General features: G+C 43.1%; 1 protein-coding gene across 1 annotated transcript in view; it reads left to right on the top strand.

Moving 5' to 3' along the window:
- Positions 1-22,592, top strand: part of vsx2 (visual system homeobox 2) — a 62,462-nt gene that overhangs the window by 10,869 nt on the left and 29,001 nt on the right. Inside the window, exons 2-3 of the mRNA XM_070877577.1 lie at positions 11,104-11,188; positions 13,874-13,997. Of these exons, the coding sequence (XP_070733678.1) occupies positions 11,104-11,188; positions 13,874-13,997 (209 nt within the window). The remainder of the gene's footprint in view (positions 1-11,103; positions 11,189-13,873; positions 13,998-22,592) is intronic.

The following is a 22,592-nucleotide window of genomic DNA, read 5'->3' as shown; positions in this document are numbered from 1 at the left end:
CATAAAAAAACCAGCAAGCCTTATTAACACATTGTCTATTTATTTATCCGTGTGGCATTTTATAATGCCAGGCTTAAAATACATTTTAACAAGTATATCTGTTACCATAGCTATTTCATGATATTTTAAAACCTAGGTAATAAATCCTGAGATAGGCTCAGATAGATCCTCAGACCAGGTCTAAATCTGTCAGACTCATATGAGGCACTTCTGGCTCGGTCTTGTGCAGTTGTCATTGCCATATTTTTGGGCCCACAATTCTCCTTCTACATAAGAACATAAGAAATAGGAGCAGGAGTAGGCCATTTGGCCCCTTGAGCCTGCTCCACCATTCAATGAGATCATGGCTGATCTGATCATGGACTCAGCTCCACTTCCCCGCCCGCTCCCCATAACCCTTGCCTCCCTTATCGCTCAAAAATCTGTCTATCTCCACCTTAACTATATTCAATGACCCAGCCTCCACAGCTCTCTGGGGTAGAGAATTCCAAAGATTCACAACCCTCTGAGAGAAGAAATTCCTCCTCATCTCCGTTTTAAATAGGCAACCCCTTATTCTGAAACTGTGCCCCCTCGTTCAAGATTCCCCCACAAGGGGAAACATCCTCTCAGCATCTACCCTGCCAAGCCCTGTTGGCTCCCAGAAGTTTTCATTTTCCCTCAGTGAGAACCCCAGGTGAAAGACCAAGGCCTTACAATGCAGGGCACCACCAAGGTTAAGAGGAGCAGAGAGGAGGTAGATTAACAAATCGTGATGGTTGGCTGGATCTGAGCTTGTGCTAGAAAAGCTTAAGGGAAGATTGAGCAAAATATAGAATGGCAGAACTGACAGCACAGAAAGAGACCATTCCCTTCCATCACACCAGCAGGGAGGTGAAGAGTTCCATAGTTCTGAATGTAGACAGTGCAGTGTGCTTACACTCAAAACTGGGGATCTCTGAAGGTGTTTGGGTAATTTTTGCAAAACCACCTCCCTGCATTGGGGTTTCTTTGTGCTGACCATGGTTTCATTCGTGTACATAACATGTGCCTTTTTATCCACTGTTGTTTAATATATCTCACAATTCATACAGATTGAAAAGCTGCCATCAGCATCAGCTCATTTCACTCAATAGAAAATTCACTGCCCGTACAGAGAGTTTAGTCAATCACAGTCCACGCAAGGGCGTTTAAGCACTTGTGCATGGCTCATTCCTCATCACGTTCCTCAGGCTGGGTTACAACCGAATGCTCATTATTGAAAATGCAAGTTCTGAACTGGTACATTTAGTACAATGGACCATTAATAGTGGAGGGAGACATGTAGACAGACAGCCGGATGGGGGAGGGAGGTATAGGAGGGACCGAAATCATTGAGCAGGATACAAATTGTTTGCTTTTGATTCTGTGACATGCGTGTGCATTAACTGTCCATACTATGCTGAAAGAGAATCACACTGTTCATTCTTTTTCAGTCAAATGTTTTAAAGCGAGCATTCTTGAGGACAGTTAGCCCCTTTTACATTTTCCCATCTGATATCTGACTTGACATTTAAACACTTTCCAATGTGGCACTGAACTGCTGCTTAGCTGCTCACAATGGCTATAGCAATAGGTGGCAAAAGTATCCAAAAATAGATTTTCACAAAGGTATTAACATACAGTAATTCTACACAAATATCAGTAAAATGCAAATATCTTGTTTTTCTTTCAAAAGCTTCGATTCCTTTCAACAATCCATTTCCTTCTCACTGCATGTTGCATCTCTATACAGAGAATAATGGATACACAGGAGTGAGTTACAGGCTGGAATCTGATCGAGTGATTCAAATGGTTTATAGTTAAAATAATATATAAACAGGAGTGAGTTACAGGCTGGAATCTGATCGAGGGATTCAAATGGTTTATATATGTAATAATATATGCCCAGGAGTGAGTTACAGGCTAGAATCTAATCGAGGGATTCAAATGGTTTACATATATAATAATATATACCTGGGAGTGAGCCACAGGCTGGAATTTAATTGAGGGGTTCAGGTCGTTTGAATATAGAATAATGGATACCTGGGAGTGAGTTACAGGGGAGGTTCAGATGGTTTAATTATATGAAAAAAAGACTTGCATTTATTTTTGGCCTTTCCCAACCACTGGTCAGCCCAAAGTACTTATATATAGAATAAAGGATACCTGGGAGTAAATTATAGGCTGGAATCTAATAAAGGAATTCATAACATATTATAAGCATTGGGAGAAAATCACAGGCTTCTTATGACTGCTGGTAAATTCTGAAATTGGACTACTGCTCTGGAATAATTCTGGGGTATCTGCATTGTTATTACATGGGCTGTAAAGTCCATTAGGTGCCTTTAAACAGTTGTTGGTTTATTTCTTTGTCAACAGCAGCCATTCTTGTAGATACTGGTCATTGATACTGATATGTTGCACTTCGTGACATTGATGCATTGATTGCGTGCTGAAGGATTAACCATTGCAAAGTAATAACTGTTTACTAGGAAATAATTTTCAATTTGGTTAATAGACAGTAACATGTAAATGTTGATGGTGGGTACAATGAAACGGAATCTAATTTTAATATATTTCCTGTTTTGAAGTTCTTTTTACATGCATGTCTGTCACTCATCTTTCCTCCTGTAACAGTGTTGAGCTTTCAAATAACTTGGAATATCTAGCCATAGCATTCGTCTAATATCTAGGCTCTGGGACTAATTATTTTTATATTCAATGGATCCGCTCAGAAGAATGAAAATAACTTCTGTCGCTATTTGCAATGTTGGTCATATAATGGTAGATTGTAGAGATGCATTACATAAATGGCAAAGCTTAGAGAGAGGTGTGTGTTTTTGTGGATGTTGGCAGCTGTGCTCATATTACACAAGATATGCGGCACCGAAACTGGCCATTCAGCCCAACCAGTCCATGCTGGCGTTTATGCCCCACTCAAGCCTCCTCCCGTCTTTCCTCATCTAAATCTGTCAGCATAACCCTCTATTCCCTTCTCCCTCTTAGGCTTATCTAACCTCCCCTTAAATGCATCTATATTATTCGCTTCAACCACTGCCTGTGGTAGCGAGTTCCACATTCTCACCACTCTCTGGGTAAAGAGGTTTCTTCTGAATTCCCTATTGGATTTCTTGGTGACTATTTTATATCGATGGCCTCTAGTTATGCTTTTCCCCACAAGTGGAAACACACTCTCTGGCCCCGGTTTTCATGAGCTGCAAGGCCCGCCCATTTGCCGCCCACAGGACCGGCGATGGCCGCCGAGAGACCGGGCAGTACTTTGCCTGAAAGATTCCTCTAAAAGAGGAGCCAGTACCGCTTGGCGGCTTACGCCATCAATCTGGGTGGCAGCGGGCGGGAGCTCTCTATCGCGGCGGCAAATGAGTTTGCTGCCCAAGTGCTGCTGAGGATGGAGTCGAGCTCAGGGAGTGGGGAGCTCTGAAAATTAAAAAATATTACCAAAAAAAAAACACTGGAACACCTTCAGCGGACCCCATCCAGGTAAGTCGCTGTAAAAAAAAATGTTTTTAAACATGTTCACGAACCTTTTCTTTAAGGTCTTCACACCTACCGTTGGGTTAAGACCAGCCTCCACGCAGCAGTCCTTCCCCCTGCTGTCGCCGACTCCCGCCGACTCCTGCCTGCACCAATCTGGCATCTCGGCGGGCGGGAGGCCACTTATGCGACTTGGCCGCCAGAGAACGTCAGTGGGCGCTTCCCGGCGCTGCTCCCCTCCCGCCCGCTCCAGCCCAAGTAGAGACTGGGAGCGAGAGGAAAATGACAGCAAAACTCGGCGGCAGTCGGCGGCAGTGAGCGGCAGTGAGCGGTAAGGCCACCAATATCAGGACCTAGGTGTCTACTCTATCAAAACGTTTCATAATTTTAAAGACCGCAATTAGGTCACCCCTCAGCCTTCTCTTTTCAAGAGAAAAGAAACCCATTTCTATCCCATATCCTTTCCAGATAGGTGTACCCTTGCATTTCTGGTATCATCCTTGTAAAATATGTTGCTGTGTGGACTGTTTACTGTGGGGGTGGGGTGTTTACTAATTTTTAACAAACTAATTATAATTGTCATTAGCCTTCTGATACTTAGGAACAGGAGTAGACCATTCAGCCACTTGAACCTATTCACTCATTTTGTTAGCTCATGGCTGCTCAACTCCATTTACCCATCTTTGCTCCATAATTCCTCGATATCCTTACCTAACAATAAGTCTATCGATCTCGGTCTTGTAAATTTCAATTGTCCCAGCACCCACAGCATTTTGCGCAAGTGAGTTCAGTGCTTTGCAGCCAATGAAGTACGTTTTGAAGTGTAGTCACTGTTGTAGTGTAGGAAACGCGGCAGCCAATTTGTGCACAGCAAGATTCTACTAACAGCAATGTGATAATAACCAGATAATCTGTTTTAGTGATGTTGATTGAGGGATAAATATTGGCAGGCACACCAGGGATAACTCTCCTGCTCTTCTTTGAAATAGTGCCAGGGGGTCTTTTACATCGACCTGAGTGAGCAGATGGGGACAGCCAGTGGCTCAGTTTGTAGCACCCTCACCTCTGAGTCAGAAGGTTGTAGGTTTAAGTCCCTCTCCAGGGACTTGAGTACAAAAAATCTAGGCTGTCATTCCAATGCAGTACTGAGGGAATGCTGCATTGTCGGAGATGCTGTCTTTTGGGTGAAATGTTAAACTGAGGCCCTGTCTGCTCATCTTGGTTGTACTAGAAATGCATTTTATGGTTCATTCATTCGTATAATCTTGTTTGTAAGTTCAGGAGCGTAAGTGGCTCAGAATGCATTGAAAAATGATGTGATGACGTTATTGCACTATGCATTCTAGAGAGCAAAACAGAAGTCATACCAACTTGGAATTCTGTGCAACCAGAATCCGAAGACTGGAAGAACAAAACTGAAGAACAACAACTTCCATTTATATATCGCCTTTAACTTAGTAAAATTTTGCAAGGCACTTCATAGGAGTGCAATTAAACAAAATTGACACTGAGCTACATAAAGAGATATTAGGACAGATAACAAAAAGCTTGGTCAAAAAAGTAGGTTTTAAGAAGCGTCTTAAAGGAAGTGAGAGAGGTAGAGAGGCAGTGAAGTTTAGGCAGGGAGTTCCAGAGCTTAGTGCCCAGGCAACTGAAGGCTCAGCCGCCAATGGTGGAGCGATTATAATCAGGGATGCTCCACAGGGCAGAATTAGAGGAACGCAGAGATCTCAGGGGGTTGCAGGGCTGGAGGAGGTTGCAGAGATAGGGAGGGGGTGCTGCCATGGAGGGTTTGGAAAACAAGGATGATAATTTTAAAATTGAGATCTTGCCAGACTGGGAGCAGATGCATTGCATTGGTTTTATTTGTTCCAGTTCAGAAAGGTTATACTGCTCACTGGAGGCTGGATTCTGTACACATTCAGCACAATTCTGGTACTTTGGGTATCTATTGGATGTTGCCAGTGAAAAGCTCCATAAAGTAGATATTTCCAAATTAGATTCGGTTTTATAAAACGAATTCGGCTGGTAATAAAACTTAAACTTAAAATATTCAGAACTCTTAGATTAACATGCCATTTCAGCCACAGTGTGGCGTAACATCGTGATGGTGGGCCCGGGGGTGAGGGGGAAGGGGAGCACAAAGATCTCTCCAAACCAGTTCATTGTTCCAAGGAACATAGAAACATAGGAAGTGCAGTGGGTCATTCAGTCCCTTGAGCCTGTTCCACCAGTCAATCAGATCACGTGTCTCGGTTCCATTTAACTGCCTTTGATCTATATCCCTTGATACCTTTGCCTAACAAAAAATCTATCGATCTCAGTCTTGAAAGCTTCAATTGGCCCAGCCTTCACCCCCTTATTTGGGAAACTGTTCCCATTCTGCCCATCTGCCTTAATGGTGCTCTGGTCACACATTTCGACATCATGCTTTTTCTTGCTGATGCTTTGTTGTACAGGCAATTTAATATGTTCTTTTCTTTTAAATTAATCCTGCCCTATTTTTAAGCGGGCATCTTATAATGTTTCTTGTATTATCTTTATCACTTTTTATACTCGAACCTTTGCTCTCATCCTTTCTTTTTATTATCTATATGTTACTATTCTTTCTGTGATTCTCATCACCCCTGTGCTCGCTGAACTGCATTGGCTTCTGGTTAAGCAACGCTTCGATTTCAAAATTCTCTTCCTTATTTTCAAATCCCTCCATGGCCTCACCTCTCCCTATCTCTGTAATCTCCTCCAGCCCCACAACCCCCGAGATGTCTGTGCTCCTCTAATTCTGCCCTCCTGAGCATCCCTGATTGTAATCGCTCAACCATTGGTGGCCGTGCCTTCTGTTGCCTAGGCCCCCAGCTCTGGAACTCCCTCGCTAAACCTCTCTGCCTCTCTACCTCTCTTTCCTCCTTCAAGATGCTCCTTAAAACATACCTCTTTGACCAAGCTTTTGGTCACCTGCGTTAATTTCTCCTTATGCGGCTCGGCGTCAAATTTTTAATCTCATAATACTCCTGTGAAGCGCCTTTGGGTCATTTCACTAAGTTAAAGGTGCTATATAAATACAAATTGTTATTGTTCTATCCTCCCCCTATAGATTGAAAGTCCTTTCTTTAGCCCTAGTTATCCTTTCTGCTAGGACCTTGGTTCCAGCCCAGTTCAGGTGCAGCTCCTTCCTGTCCCAAATGCTGGTGCCAGTGTCCCGTGAAATGGAACCCATCCTTTCGACACCAGTTTTTCAGCCATGCATTTACTTGCTTGCTCTGTTTGGCCCTATGCCAATTAGGACGTGGCTCGAATAGCAATCCTGAGATTATGACCCTTGAAGTCCGACTTTTTAATTTAGCTGTTAAATTTTTCACTTAGAAATTGACCCATTATAATGTTACTTTGAATTATCAATATCTGGGAGACATAATCTATGACTTAAGCTGAAACTAATCAGAACACAATTCGACCATTACCTTCTGCTTTTCCTCTATGTGGAGTTTTGGAGTATATTTATTTAAAAAGGTGTTACTATATTAACTTACTATATGGCACTTGCTTAAAATCAATTACTTTGAAAGCACATTTTACTTATGCTCCTTTCTTTATGTAGTTTTAATGGGTTATTTCGGGGGCGGGAGGGCTTGAACCCACAATCTTCTGACCCAAAAGCAAGTGTGCTACCCACTGAGCCACAGTTGACACTGCAATATTTGACCTACTCAAATGGGTTTCATGGCATATAAGTGGGTTTTAAGAACATAAGAAAAGGAGCAGGAGAAAGCCATTCGGCCCCTCGAGTGTGCTCCACCATTCAATAAGATCATGGCTGATCATCGACTTCAATTCCACTTTCCTGCCCAGGCTAACTGGTCTATAGTTCCCTGTTTTCTCTCTTCCCTCCTTTCTTGAATAGCGGTGTTACATTTGCTACCTTCCAATCCGCTGGGACCGTTCTAGAATGTAGGGAATTTTGAAAGATCAAAACCAAGGCATGCACTATCTCTGCAGCCATCTCTTTTAGGATCCTAGGATGTAGGCCGTCAGGTCCACGGGATTTGTTGGCTTTTAGTCCCATTAGTTTCTCCAGTACTTTTTCTCTACTTATATTAATTACATTAAGTTCCTCACCCTCATTAGTCCCTTGGTTCCCCACCATTTTAGGTATGCTTTTTACATCTTCTACTGTGAAGACAGATACAAAATATTTGTTTAATGTTTCTGCCATTTCCTTATTCCCCATACTAATTTCTCCAGTCTCAGCCTCTAAGGGACCAATGTTTACTTTTGCTACTCTCTTCCTTTTTACATACTCGTATAAGCTCTTACAATCTGTTTTTATATTTCTTGCTAGTTTTCTCTCATAGTCTATCTTTCCCTTTTTATCAATTTTTTGGTCATCCTTTTCTGGTTTCTGAAACTCTCCCAATCCTCACGTTTACTACTATTCTTCGCAACATTGTAAGCTTCTTCTTTCAATCTAATGCTATCCTTAACTTTGTTAGTTAGCCACGGATGGATCACTTTTCCTGTGGAGTTTTTGTTTCTCAATGGAATGTATTTTTGTTGAGAATTATTAAATATTTCTTTAAATGCTAGCCACTGCTTATCTACTGCCAGACCTTTTAATCTATTTTTCCAATCTACCTTAGTCAACTCGCCCTTCATGCCTATGTAATTGGTTTTATTTAAGTTTAAGACTCTAGTTTCGGACTTAGGCACGTCACTCTCAACCGTAATGTGAAATTCTATTGTATTATGTTTACTCTGCCCCAGAGGATCCTTTACTATGAGATTGCTAATTAACCCTGACTCATTACACAACAGAAGATCTAAAATAGCCTGGTCCCTGGTTGGTTCCATGACATATTGTTCTAGGAAATCATCCTGAATGCATTCCATTTTGGGTGGTATATTGGGTGGTTTTGATGTATTTGTGGAGTTTTATGGTAGGCTTGCTAACATATTTGAGTGAGTGTAGAGTATTTGGGTGATTTTGATGTATTGTGTGGGTTTTGCAGTGTATTTGTGGGTCTAATGGTGCCATTGGGCTAATTTGATTGGATTCGATGCATATTGAAATTGGTTGGATGTATTTGACAGTGTATAAGGTGGAGTTTTATGGCATATTTGGACACATTTGTGCTTTCTGTTCAATTTAGCTGGATCCGTAGGGCGATTTTGCTATGGTCTACAGTTGGATTTGTGGGAACTTCAGGTTAGTTTTGATGGTATATATGGGCAGGGCTGCTTTAACATTTTAGGTAGGCATAAAGATGTTTTTGTATCGATCGAAAGTATTGAATGGAATTGATGCACTTTATTTGCCTTGATGGGTTTCCTCTGGTTTCTGTTGGATTTGATATTGAGTTGGGTGGGTTTGCAGAAGTATTTTGAGTGGGCTTGCTTGTATATTTGGGCAGTCTAACTGTGTCAATATTTGCAGGCAAAACCCCTGGATGTTTTTGTGGTTTACCTATTAATATATGCAGGTGCCATTCTTGACATATTTTGGATAATTTTGGAGTCAGTCTCTGCAAATGTGTAGAGATTAACAAAATTACACTCTCAGAACACTGACTTTCAAAGCAACTCCCATCGAATGAATAACATTGATAAATATAATGGATGATTGTAAACTGCTTCAAATTTCAAAATCTGTGCTGTGAATGGGGTCTGACTGAACCTCACCTAATATCATCAGCCCTGAAGCCTCACTCAACATCACCAATATAAAGGATATGGGAACGTTACACTTTGGAGAGAAGACTGGCATGAAAAGCCACACAGCTCCATACTTCATTTTCAATTTATAATTAGCATTGTTATAAATAAACAGATTATTTTGGAATATATGATAGAAAATTAACAGTACCTCCAAACCCTGAAAGGCTCTTGATTACTCTAATGGTTTGACACACTCCCAGGGACCCCCTCCCCCCCCACCCCACACCCACCCCTGCAAATATTCACACTCCCAGGGGTTTTGCCTGCAAATATTGACACACCCCCCAGTGACCGAGTGCAAATATTGACATAGTCGCTGGGGACTTCGTGCAATATTTACACACTCACATGGATCCAGTGCAAATGGGTCTTAACTTCAAAAGACAGAATAAGATATCAAAGGAAAACTGTGCTATCATTGCAGATACCATTTTACTAACATAAAACAATAGAAATAGCTATGCTACTATGTTAACAAATATAAAATTACGCTAAAATCTGACGACCTCTGTAATCCCAAGGATCCGCTCACAGACTTACCGCAATTGACACATTTTCACCTGTCAATGATCCCACAGTCCAGTCAACACTGGGGAATTAAAAAGTAATAATAATTTTGCATATCTTTTTTAAAAAAACTTCCATTCCTCCTTCCTCATTTTTCTTCTCATTTCCCCAGCGCCACAGTTACTATTTTACAATTTACAGTGACCATTTTAATTAAAGGCACTGGAGAGTACACAAAGGGAAAGAATTGCTCTGGTTATTATGTGTAACAGAATCAGAAACAGCTTGTGATTTTAAAAACGCATTTATGATGATGCGAGACGAAATCCACAGAACAAGTATCTCTTCCCCAGGAGATGGTGAGACCAGGGTTGGGCAGACCTAGGGCGGGCAGACCTGGGTGGGCAGACCAGGGGTGGGCAGACCCGGGGCGAGCAGACCCGGGGTGGGCAGACTCGGCGCAGGCAGACCCGGGGCGGGCAGACTTAGGTGGGCAGACCTAGATTGGGCAGACCCAGGGCGGGCAGACCTGGATTTGGCAGACCTGGGTGGGCAGACCTGGATTTGGCAGACCTGGATTGGGCAGACCCAGGGCGGGCATACCTGGATTGGGCGGACCTGGGTGGGCAGACCTGGATTTGGCAGACCCGGCGCAGGCAGACCAGGGGCGGGCAGACTTAGGTGGGCATACCTGGATTGGGAAAACCTGGGTGGGCAGACCTGGATTGGGCAGACCTGGATTGGGCAAACCTGGGTGGGCAGACCTGGATTTGGCAGACCTGGATTTGGCAGACCTGGATTGGGCAGGCCCGGGGTGGGCAGACCTGGATTGGGCAGACCTGGGCGGGAAAGTCGGTTCACTCGCAGACCGCGCCTGCTGTGCCTCAATTCGATTCTTATTGGTCGGGAGAGAAATTCCTTGGTGCGAAATTGATTTTTTCCCCCCAATTCGAATGAGAAGCGCAAATTTTTTTTTAAATTAATACATTTTTTGCATATGAATTCATGGGGAGGCCCATGAAATGCACCGGAGGAGGTTCCGGTTTTAAAGCCTTGATCTGTCAGAATCTTTTGATTTCTATTGAAAATATAAAATGGATGAAAATGTGTTTACTGAGTGTCAGAGTTGGACTGACATTTTTTTTAAATAAACACACAGTAAAAGATTATTCAGTTTTAGTTCCGATCAATTAGAGGAATGAATTTAATAAATAGAAAAAGTAATGGGCAACACAATATTTGATTTGGGTTCATTTGAGATGCCGGGTCATTGTAATATCCCAGTGCGCTTGACCCTGCTGCAACTGACCACCTATCGCCTCTCCATCCAAATAATATACTGGACCACACTGTGATTTTAAAATCTGTTTTGTATATTGTTTAATTCAGATTCCGAAGACATTTCATCTATCGACAGGAAACTTTCCAAATCCAACCTGAGTCAAACGAAAAAACGAAAGAAAAGACGCCACAGGTAAGAATGTCTGTTCCCAGCCTGTCTGTAGTCAGGTGTGTCTGTTTCATGGTATCTGGCATCATTCTGACTATTGTGTGTCTGCAGTATGTGGGGATTGTATTCGCCTATAGGCTGTGTGTTCGCCTATCCGTGTTCTGTTCGTCTATGTGCACTACATTACAGCTGTTCGACCATCCCTGCTATATTCCAGCTTTTCGCCTATCCCTGCCGTATTCCAGCTGTTTACCTATCCGTACTGTATTCCAGCCGTTAGCCTATCTACACTACACTCCAGCTGTTCGCCTATCCGTGCTGTATTCCAGCTGTTTACCTATCCATGCTGTATTCCAGCTGTTCACCTATCTGCACTACATTACAGATGTTCGCCTATCTGCATTACATACTAGCTTTCGTCTATCCGTGCTGTTCGCCTATCTGTGCTGTATTCCAGCTGTTCGCCTATCCGTGCTGTATTCTAGCTATTCACCGATGTGCTGTATTCCAGCTAATCGCCTATCCATTCTAAGAACATAAGAAATAGGAGCAGGAGTAGGCCATTTGGCCCCTTGAGACTGCTCCGCCAGTCAATAAGTTCTGATCTTGGCCGCAACTCCACTTTCCTACCCGATCCCCATAACCCTTCACTCGCTTATCGTTCAAAAATCTGTCTATCTCCACGTTAAATATATTCAATGACGCAGCCTCCACAGCTCTCTGGGGTAGAGAATTCCAAAGATTCACAATCCTCTGGCAGAAGAAATTCCTCCTCATCTCCGTTTTAAATGGGCGACCCCTGAAACTATGGCCCCCAAGTTCTACATTCCCCCATGAAGGTAAACATCCTCTCTGCATCTACCCTGTCAAGCCTCCTCAGAATCTTATATGTTCAAATAAGATCACCTCTCATTCTTCTAAACTCCAATGAGTATAGGCCCAACCTGCACAACCTTTCTTCATAAGACAACCCCTTCATCTCAGGAATTAACCTAGTGAATCTTCTCTGAACTGCCTCCAATGCAAGTATATCCCTCTTAAATAAGGAGAGCAAAACTATAGAAATATAGAAAATAGGTGTAGGAGTAGACCATTCGGCCCTTCGAACCTGAACCACCATTCAATATGATCATGGCTGATCATGCATTTCAGTACCCCATTCCTGCTTTCTCTCCTTACCCCTTGATTCCTTTAGCTGTGAGGGCCACATCTAACTCCCTTTTGAATATATCTAACGAACTGGCCCCAACAACTTTCTGTGGTAGAGAATTCCACAGGTGCACAATTCTCTGAGTGAAGAAGTTTCTCCTCATCTCGGTCCTAAATGGCTTCCCACTTATCCTTAGACTGTGACCCCTGGTTCTGGACTTCCCGAACATCATGAACATTCTTCCTGCATCTAACCTGTCCAATCTCATCAGAATTTTATATGTTTCTATGAGACCCCTCTCATTCTTCTAAATTCCATTGAATACAAGCCGAGTCGATCCAGTCTTTCTTCATATGTCAGTCCTGTCATCCGGGAATCAGTCTGGTGAACCTTCGCTGCACTCTCTCAATAACAAGAATGCCCTTCTTCAGATTAGGAGACCAAAACTGTACACAATATTCAAGGTGTAGCCTTACCAAGGCCCTGTACAACTGTAGTAAGACCTCCCTGCTCCTATACTCGAATCCTCTCGCTATGAAGGCCAACATGCCATTTGCCTTCTCCACCACCTGCTGCACCTGTATGCCAACCTTCAATAACTGACGTACCATGACACCCAGGTCTTGTTGCACCACCCCCTTTACCAATCTGTCACCATTCAGATAATAATCAGCCTTCCTGTTTTTACCACCAAAATGGATAACCGCACATTTATCCGCATCTGCCATGTATTTGCCCACTCACCTAACCTGTTCAAGTCACCCTGAAGCCTCTTAGCATCCTCTTTAGAGCTCACACTGCCACCTAGCTTATTGTCATCTGCAAACTTGGAGATATTACATTACACGCAGTACTCTAGGTGTGGTCTCACCAACTTGCTACAGTTGTAGCAGGACTCCCTTACTTTTATACCCCATCCCCTTGCAATAAAGGCTTACATTCCATTTGCCTTCCTAATTACTTGCTGTAGCTAAATGCTAACTTTTTGTGTTTCATGGACAAGGATACCCAGATCCCTCTGTACTGCAGCATTCTGTAGTCTCTCCATTTAAATAATAATTTGCTTTTATATTCTTCCTACCAAAGTGGATAACCTCACATTTTTCCACATTACACTCCATCTGCCAAATTTTTGCCCACTCACTTAGCCTGTCTATATCCCTTTGCCGATTCTTTGTATCCTCTTCACAGCTTGCTTTCCCACCCATCTTTGTATCATCAGCAAATTTGGCTACATTACACTCGGTCCCTTCATCCAAGTCATTAATATAGATTGTAAATAGTTGAGGCCCCAGCACCCCTATGGTAGCCCACTAGTTACAGTTTTCCAACCTGAAAATTACCCATTTATCTCGACTCTTTATTTCCTGTTAGTTAGCCAGGTGTTCACCTATCCATGCTGTATTCCAGCTGTTCTGTGCCATGTTCATCTATCCGTGCTGTATTCCAAGTTTCACTGTTCTTAACATCTGGGTGGCAGTGCTGATGGATGCTCAGAATTCAGTGTTTGCTGCAGATCTCTCACTGCCTACTAATTTTCTTTTCTTTCCAATTATAAGGACTATTTTCACCTCTTACCAGTTGGAGGAGCTGGAAAAGGCATTTAACGAAGCTCATTATCCAGATGTGTACGCACGGGAAATGCTGGCCATGAAAACAGAATTACCAGAGGACAGGATTCAGGTAAATTGAGAGAGAGAGAGAGGGAGAGACAGACACAGACAGAATGTCAAAGAGTGAGAGAGACAGACGGAGAGATACAGCGAGAGAGACAGTCACTGACGGAGAGACAGAGAAAGACTGATACAGATGGAGAGACAGAGAAAGACCGATACAGATGGAGAGATACAGAAAGACAGATACAGATACAGATGAAGAAACACAGTGAGAGAGACAGAGACTGACGGAGAGAAAAGTGAGAGAGACAGATACAGATGGAGAGACAGAGAAAGACCGATACAGATGGAAAGACACAGAGCGAGAGGCAGGTGAAGAGACACAGAGAGACAGACACAGACAGAGAGAATCAGTGAGACAGATACAGTGAGAGAGACAGAGAAAGATTGATATGGATGGAGGGACACAGAGAAAGAGACAGACACAGACAGAGATGCACATATGGGGGAGTGAGTAAAACATGCATAACAATGTGTAAAAACTAAAGAAATAATAATGGGAATATAATTTTTGAATAAAGTCTCCGGACTTGAATTAACACTATTGGCCCAAATTGATTCCTTTAAACTTTACTTGTGATTTACACGGTTTCCTCTCGGTAAGTTCACGTGCGAGTAGCACAATTCATCTTTTCCATTTTTCGAACATGAAGTTATGAAGTTTTAGTAACTGCCAGAAGCCAGGGCTCCCTGTGAATTGTAGTAGACAGGGCAGGCTTGGCGTTGGGGAGGATGCTGTTCCAAGATTAGTGCAGGAAGAGAATCTCACACAAGGTAAAGAAAGGAAGAAGCTTAGCATTCAATGTAACCATCCTCCCAGTTATCATCACCAGAGAGCACGTAAATCTATTGCTGAAATATTTTGTGTCGGAAAACTGAATATTTCAATACAGTAACAGATCCTTTCTGTCAAATGCACAGAAGGTAAAGCATTACTCCATTTAATTGAGTAAATGTCTAATTTTTGGCATACTTCCCCATCCTACATGTATTTTTGTGAATGAGGAGGGAATTTGATAAGGGAATTTGGCAACAAATACAGTTTAGAGAGACACAGATGGCCCAGAGCAGGCAGTGACCAGCTCCCATATACATGCTGCAGTAAATAACTAAAATTATAAGGAGAGATGATCGAATATGGGTGGGATAGAGTGATGTACAACACAAATAGATAAATAGGTAGATACATGGGCACGTATACTTGGACAGATATATATTTAGATACACCAGGTTGGAGCACAGGTTCAGGCCAACAAAGCCGATCAATAGGAAAGAAATGTCATTATAACAACAACTTATATTTATATAGCGCCTTTAACGTAGTGAAATATCAAGGTGCTTCACAGGAATATTATGAGATAAAAAATTTGACACCGAGCTGCATAAGTAGAAATTAGCGCAGGTGACCCTTGGTCAAAGAGGTAGGTTTTAAGGGGCGTCTTGAAGGAGGAAAGAGAGGTAGAGAGGTGGAAAGATTTAGGCAGGGAATTTCAGAGCTTGGGGCCTAGGCAATAGAAGGCACTGCCACCAATGGTTGAGCGATTATAATCAGGGATGCTCAAGAGGGCAGAATTAGAGGAGCGTAGACATCTCGGGGGGATTGTGGGGTTGGAGGAAATTACTGAGATAGGGAGGGGCGAGTGATTTGAAAACAAGGATGGGAATTTTGAAATCGAGATGTTACTTAACCAGAAGCCAATGTAGGTCAGCGAGCACAGGGTGATGTGTAAGCAGGACTTGGTGCGAGTTAGGACACGGGCAGCTCTGATTTACGTAGGATAAAATGTGGAATTATATAGCGCCTTTCATGACCTCAGGATGTTCCAAAGCACTTTACAGCCAATGGAGTGTAATAATGACAATACTTTTGAAGTGTAGTCACTGCTGTAGTGTGGGGAATACACATGCTCAAATATACTTGAGATATTGAAGCACAAGAGAGATCTTACTCTCACTCTCTCTCTCTCTCTCTCTCTCTCGAGGTTTTACTGAACAGGTCACGAAAACCAAGAGCACAATGTTCCCAGGTTGTTATAAAAGCAAACAGAATGTTGGGATGCATAGTAAGAGTAACATAGAAACATAGAAACATAGAAAATAGGTGCAGGAGCAGGCCATTCAGCCCTTCTAGCCTGCACCGCCATTCAATGAGTTCATGGCTGAACATGAAACTTCAGTACCCCCTTCCTGCTTTCTCGCCATAACCCTTGATCCCCCGAGTAGTAAGGACTTCATCTAACTCCCTTTTGAATATATTTAGTGAATTGGCCTCAACTACTTTCTGTGGTAGAGAATTCCACAGGTTCACCACTCTCTGGGTGAAGAAGTTTCTCCTCATCTCGGTCCTAAATGGCTTACCCCTTATCCTCAGACTGTGACCCCTGGTTCTGGACTTCCCCAACATTGGGAACATTCTTTCTGCATCTAACCTGTCTAAACCCGTCAGAATTTTAAACGTTTCTATGAGGTCCCCTCTCATTCTTCTGAACTCCAGTGAATACAAGCCCAATTGATCCAATCTTTCTTGATAGGTCAGTCCCGCCATCCCGGGAATCAGTCTGGTGAACCTTCGCTGCACTCCCTCAATAGCAAGAATGTCCTTCCTCAAGTTAGGAGACCAAAACTGTACACAATACTCCAGGTGTGGCCTCACCAAGGCCCTGTACAACTGTAGCAACACCTCCCTGCCCCTGTATTCAAATCCCCTCGCTATGAAGGCCAACATGCCATTTGCTTTCTTAACCGCCTGCTGTACCTGCATGCCAACCTTCAATGACTGATGTACCATGACACCCAGGTCTCGTTGCACCTTCCCTTTTCCTAATCTGTCACCATTCAGATAATAGTCTGTCTCTCTGTTTTTACCACCAAAGTGGATAACCTCACATTTATCCACATTATACTTCATCTGCCATGCATTTGCCCACTCACCTAACCTATCCAAGTCACTCTGCAGCCTAATAGCATCCTCCTCGCAGCTCACACTGCCACCCAACTTAGTATCATCCGCAAATTTGGAGATACTGCATTTAATCCCCTCGTCTAAATCATTAATGTACAATGTAAACAGCTGGGGCCCCAGCACAGAACCTTGCGGCACTCCACTAGTCACTGCCTGCCATTCTGAAAAGTACCCGTTTACTCCTACTCTTTGCTTCCTGTCTGACAACCAGTTCTCAATCCACGTCAGCACACTACCCCCAATCCCATGTGCTTTAACTTTGCACATTAATCTCTTGTGTGGGACCTTGTCGAAAGCCTTCTGAAAGTCCAAATATACCACATCAACTGGTTCTCCTTTGTCCACTTTACTGGAAACATCCTCAAAAAATTCCAGAAGATTTGTCAAGCATGATTTCCCTTTCACAAATCCATGCTGACTTGGACCTATCATGTCACCATTTTCCAGATGCACTGCTATGACATCCTTAATAATTGATTCCATCATTTTACCCACTACTGAGGTCAGTATTATATATATGCAGAGAGGTCATTTTAAAACTGTATTTGGCCCAGATGAGAGCACATCTGGCATACTACAGGAAAGGATGAACAGGCTGGGTCTCTTTTCACTTGAAAAGTGAAAGCTGAGGGGTGACCTAATAGAGGTCTTTAACATTATGAAAGATTTTGTTAGAGCAGATACAGACAGAGTGGAGAAGAGCATAACTGGAGGCCATCAACATAAGATAGGCACCAATAAATCAAACAGGGAATTCAGAAGAAACGTCTTTACCCGGAGAGTGGTGTGAATGTGGAACTCACTACCACAGTGAGTGGTTAAGGCAAATAGTATAGATGTATTTAAGTGAAGGCTGGATAAGTATATGAGGGAAAGGGAATAGAGGGTTATGCTGACAGAATTAGATGAGGAAAGACGGGAGGAGGCTCGAGTGGAGCATAAATGCCAGTATGGACTGGTTGGGCTGAATGGCCTGTTTCTGTGTAATCCTATGTACTGTGGGCAGTTTTAGTCTCTCTATCTTGCTATTGGAGGGGATACAGAGAAGAGCCAAAGGGTTGATCCCAAAACTTTAGCGAATGACTCATGAGAAAAGATTGACTACCCTGAGTCCCTTCTCTCTTGAAAAAACAAGACTGAGAGGGCACAAGAAGTGTTTAAAATTATGAAAGATTTGGACAAATTGAATCTGAGTATACTTTTCTGTCATGTACAAAATTTAGGCACAAATGCAGTTATATTTACAAATTAAGGTCAATGAAAAAAAATAGGAAATGCTGGAGGAATTTTCTTACTAAAAGGATGGTACGTATATGGAACAGATTACCAGCACGGTTGGTGGAACAAGAAAACTTAATGGGTTTCAAGAAGGAACAAAACTGGTTCTTGTCAATAAATGGGATACTGGGTTAATAGGGATGCACCAATAGAATACTGTGGAGAGGTAGGCTAGATGGACTGAAGGTCTTCTCCTACCTGAAATTGTTACTGTATAGACCAACACATAGATAAATATGTATATATAACAGCTACATAAACAAAGAGATCGATTCACTGTAGAAAATGTTGTAGAGAAGTAGATAGATGGATCCTGGCTTTGGACGGATGGCATGGTCACTTAGCGAGCTTCACACCCGTTTATGACAGAAGTTTATATTGCCTCCACATTATAGATGGATGATAGATTAAATAAGTTAAATAAATTAAATAAATCTGGAATAAAAAGCTAGTGTCAGTAATGGTGACAATGAAACTATCGGATTGTTGTAAAAAAAAAATCCATCTAGTTCACTCATGTCCTTTAGGGAAGGAAATCTGCGGTCTGGCCTATATGTGACTCCAGACCCACAGCAATGTGGTTGATTCTTATTTGCCATCTGAAATGGCCTAGCAAGCCACTCAGTTATATAAGGCGGCTCACCACCACCTTCTGAAGGGCAATTAGGGATGGGCAATAAATGTTGGCCCTGCCAGCAATGCCCACATACCATAAATGAATGAAACAAAACTAGACAGATGGATATTATTGATAACGGATGCCCTATGGATCAATATATAGATGGACGCATTACAGATAAATAGATAATGCACAATAGATAGAGATCTAACCTTTATCATTTACCAGATTCCAAATTAAATCTATTAAATAAATTTAACGATTTGATTGGAAAAGAGACAAAACATTACATTTTATTCAGTGACCAAACTCAATGCGATATTGGTAGAGCGTGTGTTTGACAGAGAGATTACAGCGGTTTAGGTGGTTTATATATAGAATAATGGATACCCGGGAGTGAGTTACAGGCTGGAATCTAATCGAGGGGTCAGGTGGTTTATAGAATAATGGATACTGGGAATGAGTTACAGGCTGGAATCTAATCGAGAGGTTCAGGTGGTTTATATATAGAATAATAGAAACCTGGGAGTGACTGAAAGAAGAAAGGAAGAACTTGCATTTATATAGCACAGGATGCCCGAGGTTGCTTCACAACCAATGAAGTGCCTCTGAAGCAGTGACTTTATGTAGGGAAACATTACAGCCAGGTCCCACAAACAGGAGTGAGATGAATTATCAGATAATCTGGGTTTTTTTGTTGGTGTGATTGTGGGATAAATGTGGCCAGGGCATCAGAAGTACTCTTTGCTCTTCAAATCGTGCCATATGATCTTTTACATGCTCCGAGCAAGCAGACAGGCCTCAGCATATCGTCTCATCTGAAATATAGCACCTCTGACAGTGCAGTGCTCCTTCAGTACTACCCTGAAGTGTCAGCTGTGGCTCAGTGGGTAGCACTCCTGCCTCTGAGTTAGAAGGTTGTGGGTTCAAGTCCCACTCCAGGGACTTGAGCACACAATCTAGGCTGATATTTCAGTCCAGTATTGAGGGAGTGCTACACTTGTCAGAGTTGCTGTCTTTCAGATGAGATGTTAAACCAAGGTCCTGTCTACTCTCTCAGGTGGACATAAATGATCCCATGGCAAAAATTTCCAAGAAGAGCAAGGGAGATTCCCTGGTGTTCTGGCCAATATTTATCCCTCAACCAACAGCACTAAAAAAACAGATTATTGGGTCATGATCACATTGCTGTTTGTGGGAGCTTGCTGTGTATAAATTGGCTGCTGCATGTTCTACATTACAACAGTGACTACACTTCAAAAGTGCTTTGGGACATCGTTTTCCTTTTAGATTACATGCTCAAATCCTGGATTGCAGCTTGAACTTTGGCCTTTTGACTAAGGCAAGAATGCAACCACTGAGCCAAGTTGACATTTACAGGCAGGAATGTAATCGAGCTTAGATGGTCATCTATACTGAGTGAGTAAAGCTCGATCTACCATCTGATTGTGATTAGATAATTCCCACAGCCGGTCACACCAAATGACTACTATCTGCGATGATTCTACTATTACTGTTTTCTCCTGTCCTGCTGTATGATTCCATGAAAGCTGATGCACATCTGGTGCCTTCTCCAATTGGACATTCTACTTCTGCAGAGAGTGTCGGCAGGCTATTCAACCACGGGGCACATCGCAGATGAGTCTGTTCTTCCCCCAGCGTTGCAGCATACGCACATTCCAGCAAGACTCACCGGCGAGTGTTGTGGAATGGGATCACAGTTTATTTCCCGCTGCCTAACCCAAGAGTTCCTGCAGCCAATGGTAGCATTGTGGCTCCATTTTCGGCTGAGCTAAAGCACAGACTGGGGATTGGACCTGACTCCTTCCTGATCTGTGCGGCTCAGTATTGCAACAGGCACCACGTCTACTGGTGCCCACTGAGCCATTGGGGAAGTTGCATTGCTAGCAAGCTTATCGGAACTAATATTATTGGCTAATAATAAGGGCACTGATCCTTCTTTGGCTGCTGACAAATGAACGTTAATTTTCCTCACTGCTATTTGGAGCTTCTGCAGAGTTTCCCTGCACCACAGTCCTTCTTACATCACCAAGCAGTCTGTGATTATGTGACAGATGTATTGCTCTAGATCAGAAGTCATCCTGCCTGTAATTGTGAATTCCCCCCATCCTCCCATCCAAGACAGCGAACCATTTTGCCATTGATGTCCTTAAGGTGTAATCTTGTAGTTTTTTTTTAAACATTGTTTTGGTATCACCTTTGAAAGCATGATTGATGGGAAGGCTGGTGACATGGGCAGTAGAATGGTTGTGGGAGGGCTACCTGTCTCTGGCGTTAGCCTGCCTCCGATGCATCAAGCGTTTTTGAAAGAGGGTTCCAATATTAGAACCCTCTCTTTAAAAGATGTGCCAGTGACCAGACTTCCTGTTTAAACTCTCCCTATTTTCTCCTTTAATGTATGTATCCCCGCAGAATGGAGCCTACATGCAATTTTTGATAAGTATATACATGTGAATCTCATTATTCCACTCACTGAACACACAAATTTGTTGATTTTCCCTTTAAATCAAGATTTAATTTTATTGAGATTTATGCTTCTTGGCTGTCTATGGCCATGGCTCAGTGGTTGGACTCTCACCTCTGAGTCAGAAGGTTTGTGGGTTTAAGACCCACTCCAGAGATCTGAGCGCAAATTCTAGGCTGAAACTTCCAGTGCCAGTACTGAGGGAGCACTGTCGGAGGTGCCGTATTTTGGATAAGCTGTCAACCATAAGAACATAAGAATTAGGTGCAGGAGTCGGCCATTCAGCCTCTCGAGCCTGCGCTGCCATTCAATAAGATCATAGCTGATCTTCTACCTCAACTCCACTTTCCTGCACTGTCCCTATATCCCTTGATTCTCTTAATATTCAAAAATCTATCGATCTCTGTCTTGAATATACTCAAAGACTGAACCTACACAGCCCTCTGGGGTCGAGAATTCCAAAGATTCATCACCCTCTGAGTGAAGAGGTTTCTCCTCATCTCCGTCCTAAATGACCGACCCCTTATTCTGAGACTGTGACTCCTGGTTCTAGATTCCCCAGCCAGAGGAAACATCCTCCCTGCATCTATCCTGTCTAGGCATATAAGAATTTTGTATGTTTTTCATTCTTCCAAACTCTAGAAAATATAGGCCCAGTCTGCTCAATCTCTCCTCATAACACAATACCCCTAGGAAGTGTCTGGTGAACCTTCGTTGCACTCGCTCTATGGCAAGTACATCCTTCCTTAGGTAAGGAGACTAAAACTGTACACGATATTGTCGGGGGCCGAAATTGGTGAACTTACCGCCGCTGACATTCCTCTGCTCGAACCGCCCAGTGCCACTTTCGACGTGACCTGGAGCAGGCGGCAGGGGAGAGCCGCCGGGAAGCGCCCGCTGACGTCAGCGGACGGCCGATGCGCGTAAGTAGACTCCCGCCCACCGAGATGCCAGATTGGTGCGGGCGGGAGTCGGCGGTGGACCGGTGCGTGGCGGCTGCTCGGTCCTGAATGGTGAGTGTCAAGATCCTGTAAAAAAGGTAAGTGGAATGTTTTTAAATTATTTCTTTACAGGTACTTACCTGGATGAGGTCCCCTGAAGGTCCTCAGATGTTTTGTTTTGTCGATGATTTTTATTTTTATCTCTTCGACCCTCCGTGGGCCCGACTCCGTCCTTGGCAGCACTTGGGCGGCAAGCGCCTCTGCTGCTGAGAATGAGAGCTCCCGCCCGCTGCTGCCCAGATTGGTGGGTGTACGTC

The sequence above is a fragment of the Pristiophorus japonicus genome, chromosome 4 (assembly GCF_044704955.1).
Source record: "Pristiophorus japonicus isolate sPriJap1 chromosome 4, sPriJap1.hap1, whole genome shotgun sequence".
Classification (NCBI taxonomy): domain Eukaryota; kingdom Metazoa; phylum Chordata; class Chondrichthyes; family Pristiophoridae; genus Pristiophorus; species Pristiophorus japonicus.
This window is presented reverse-complemented; position numbering and strand designations above follow the sequence as displayed.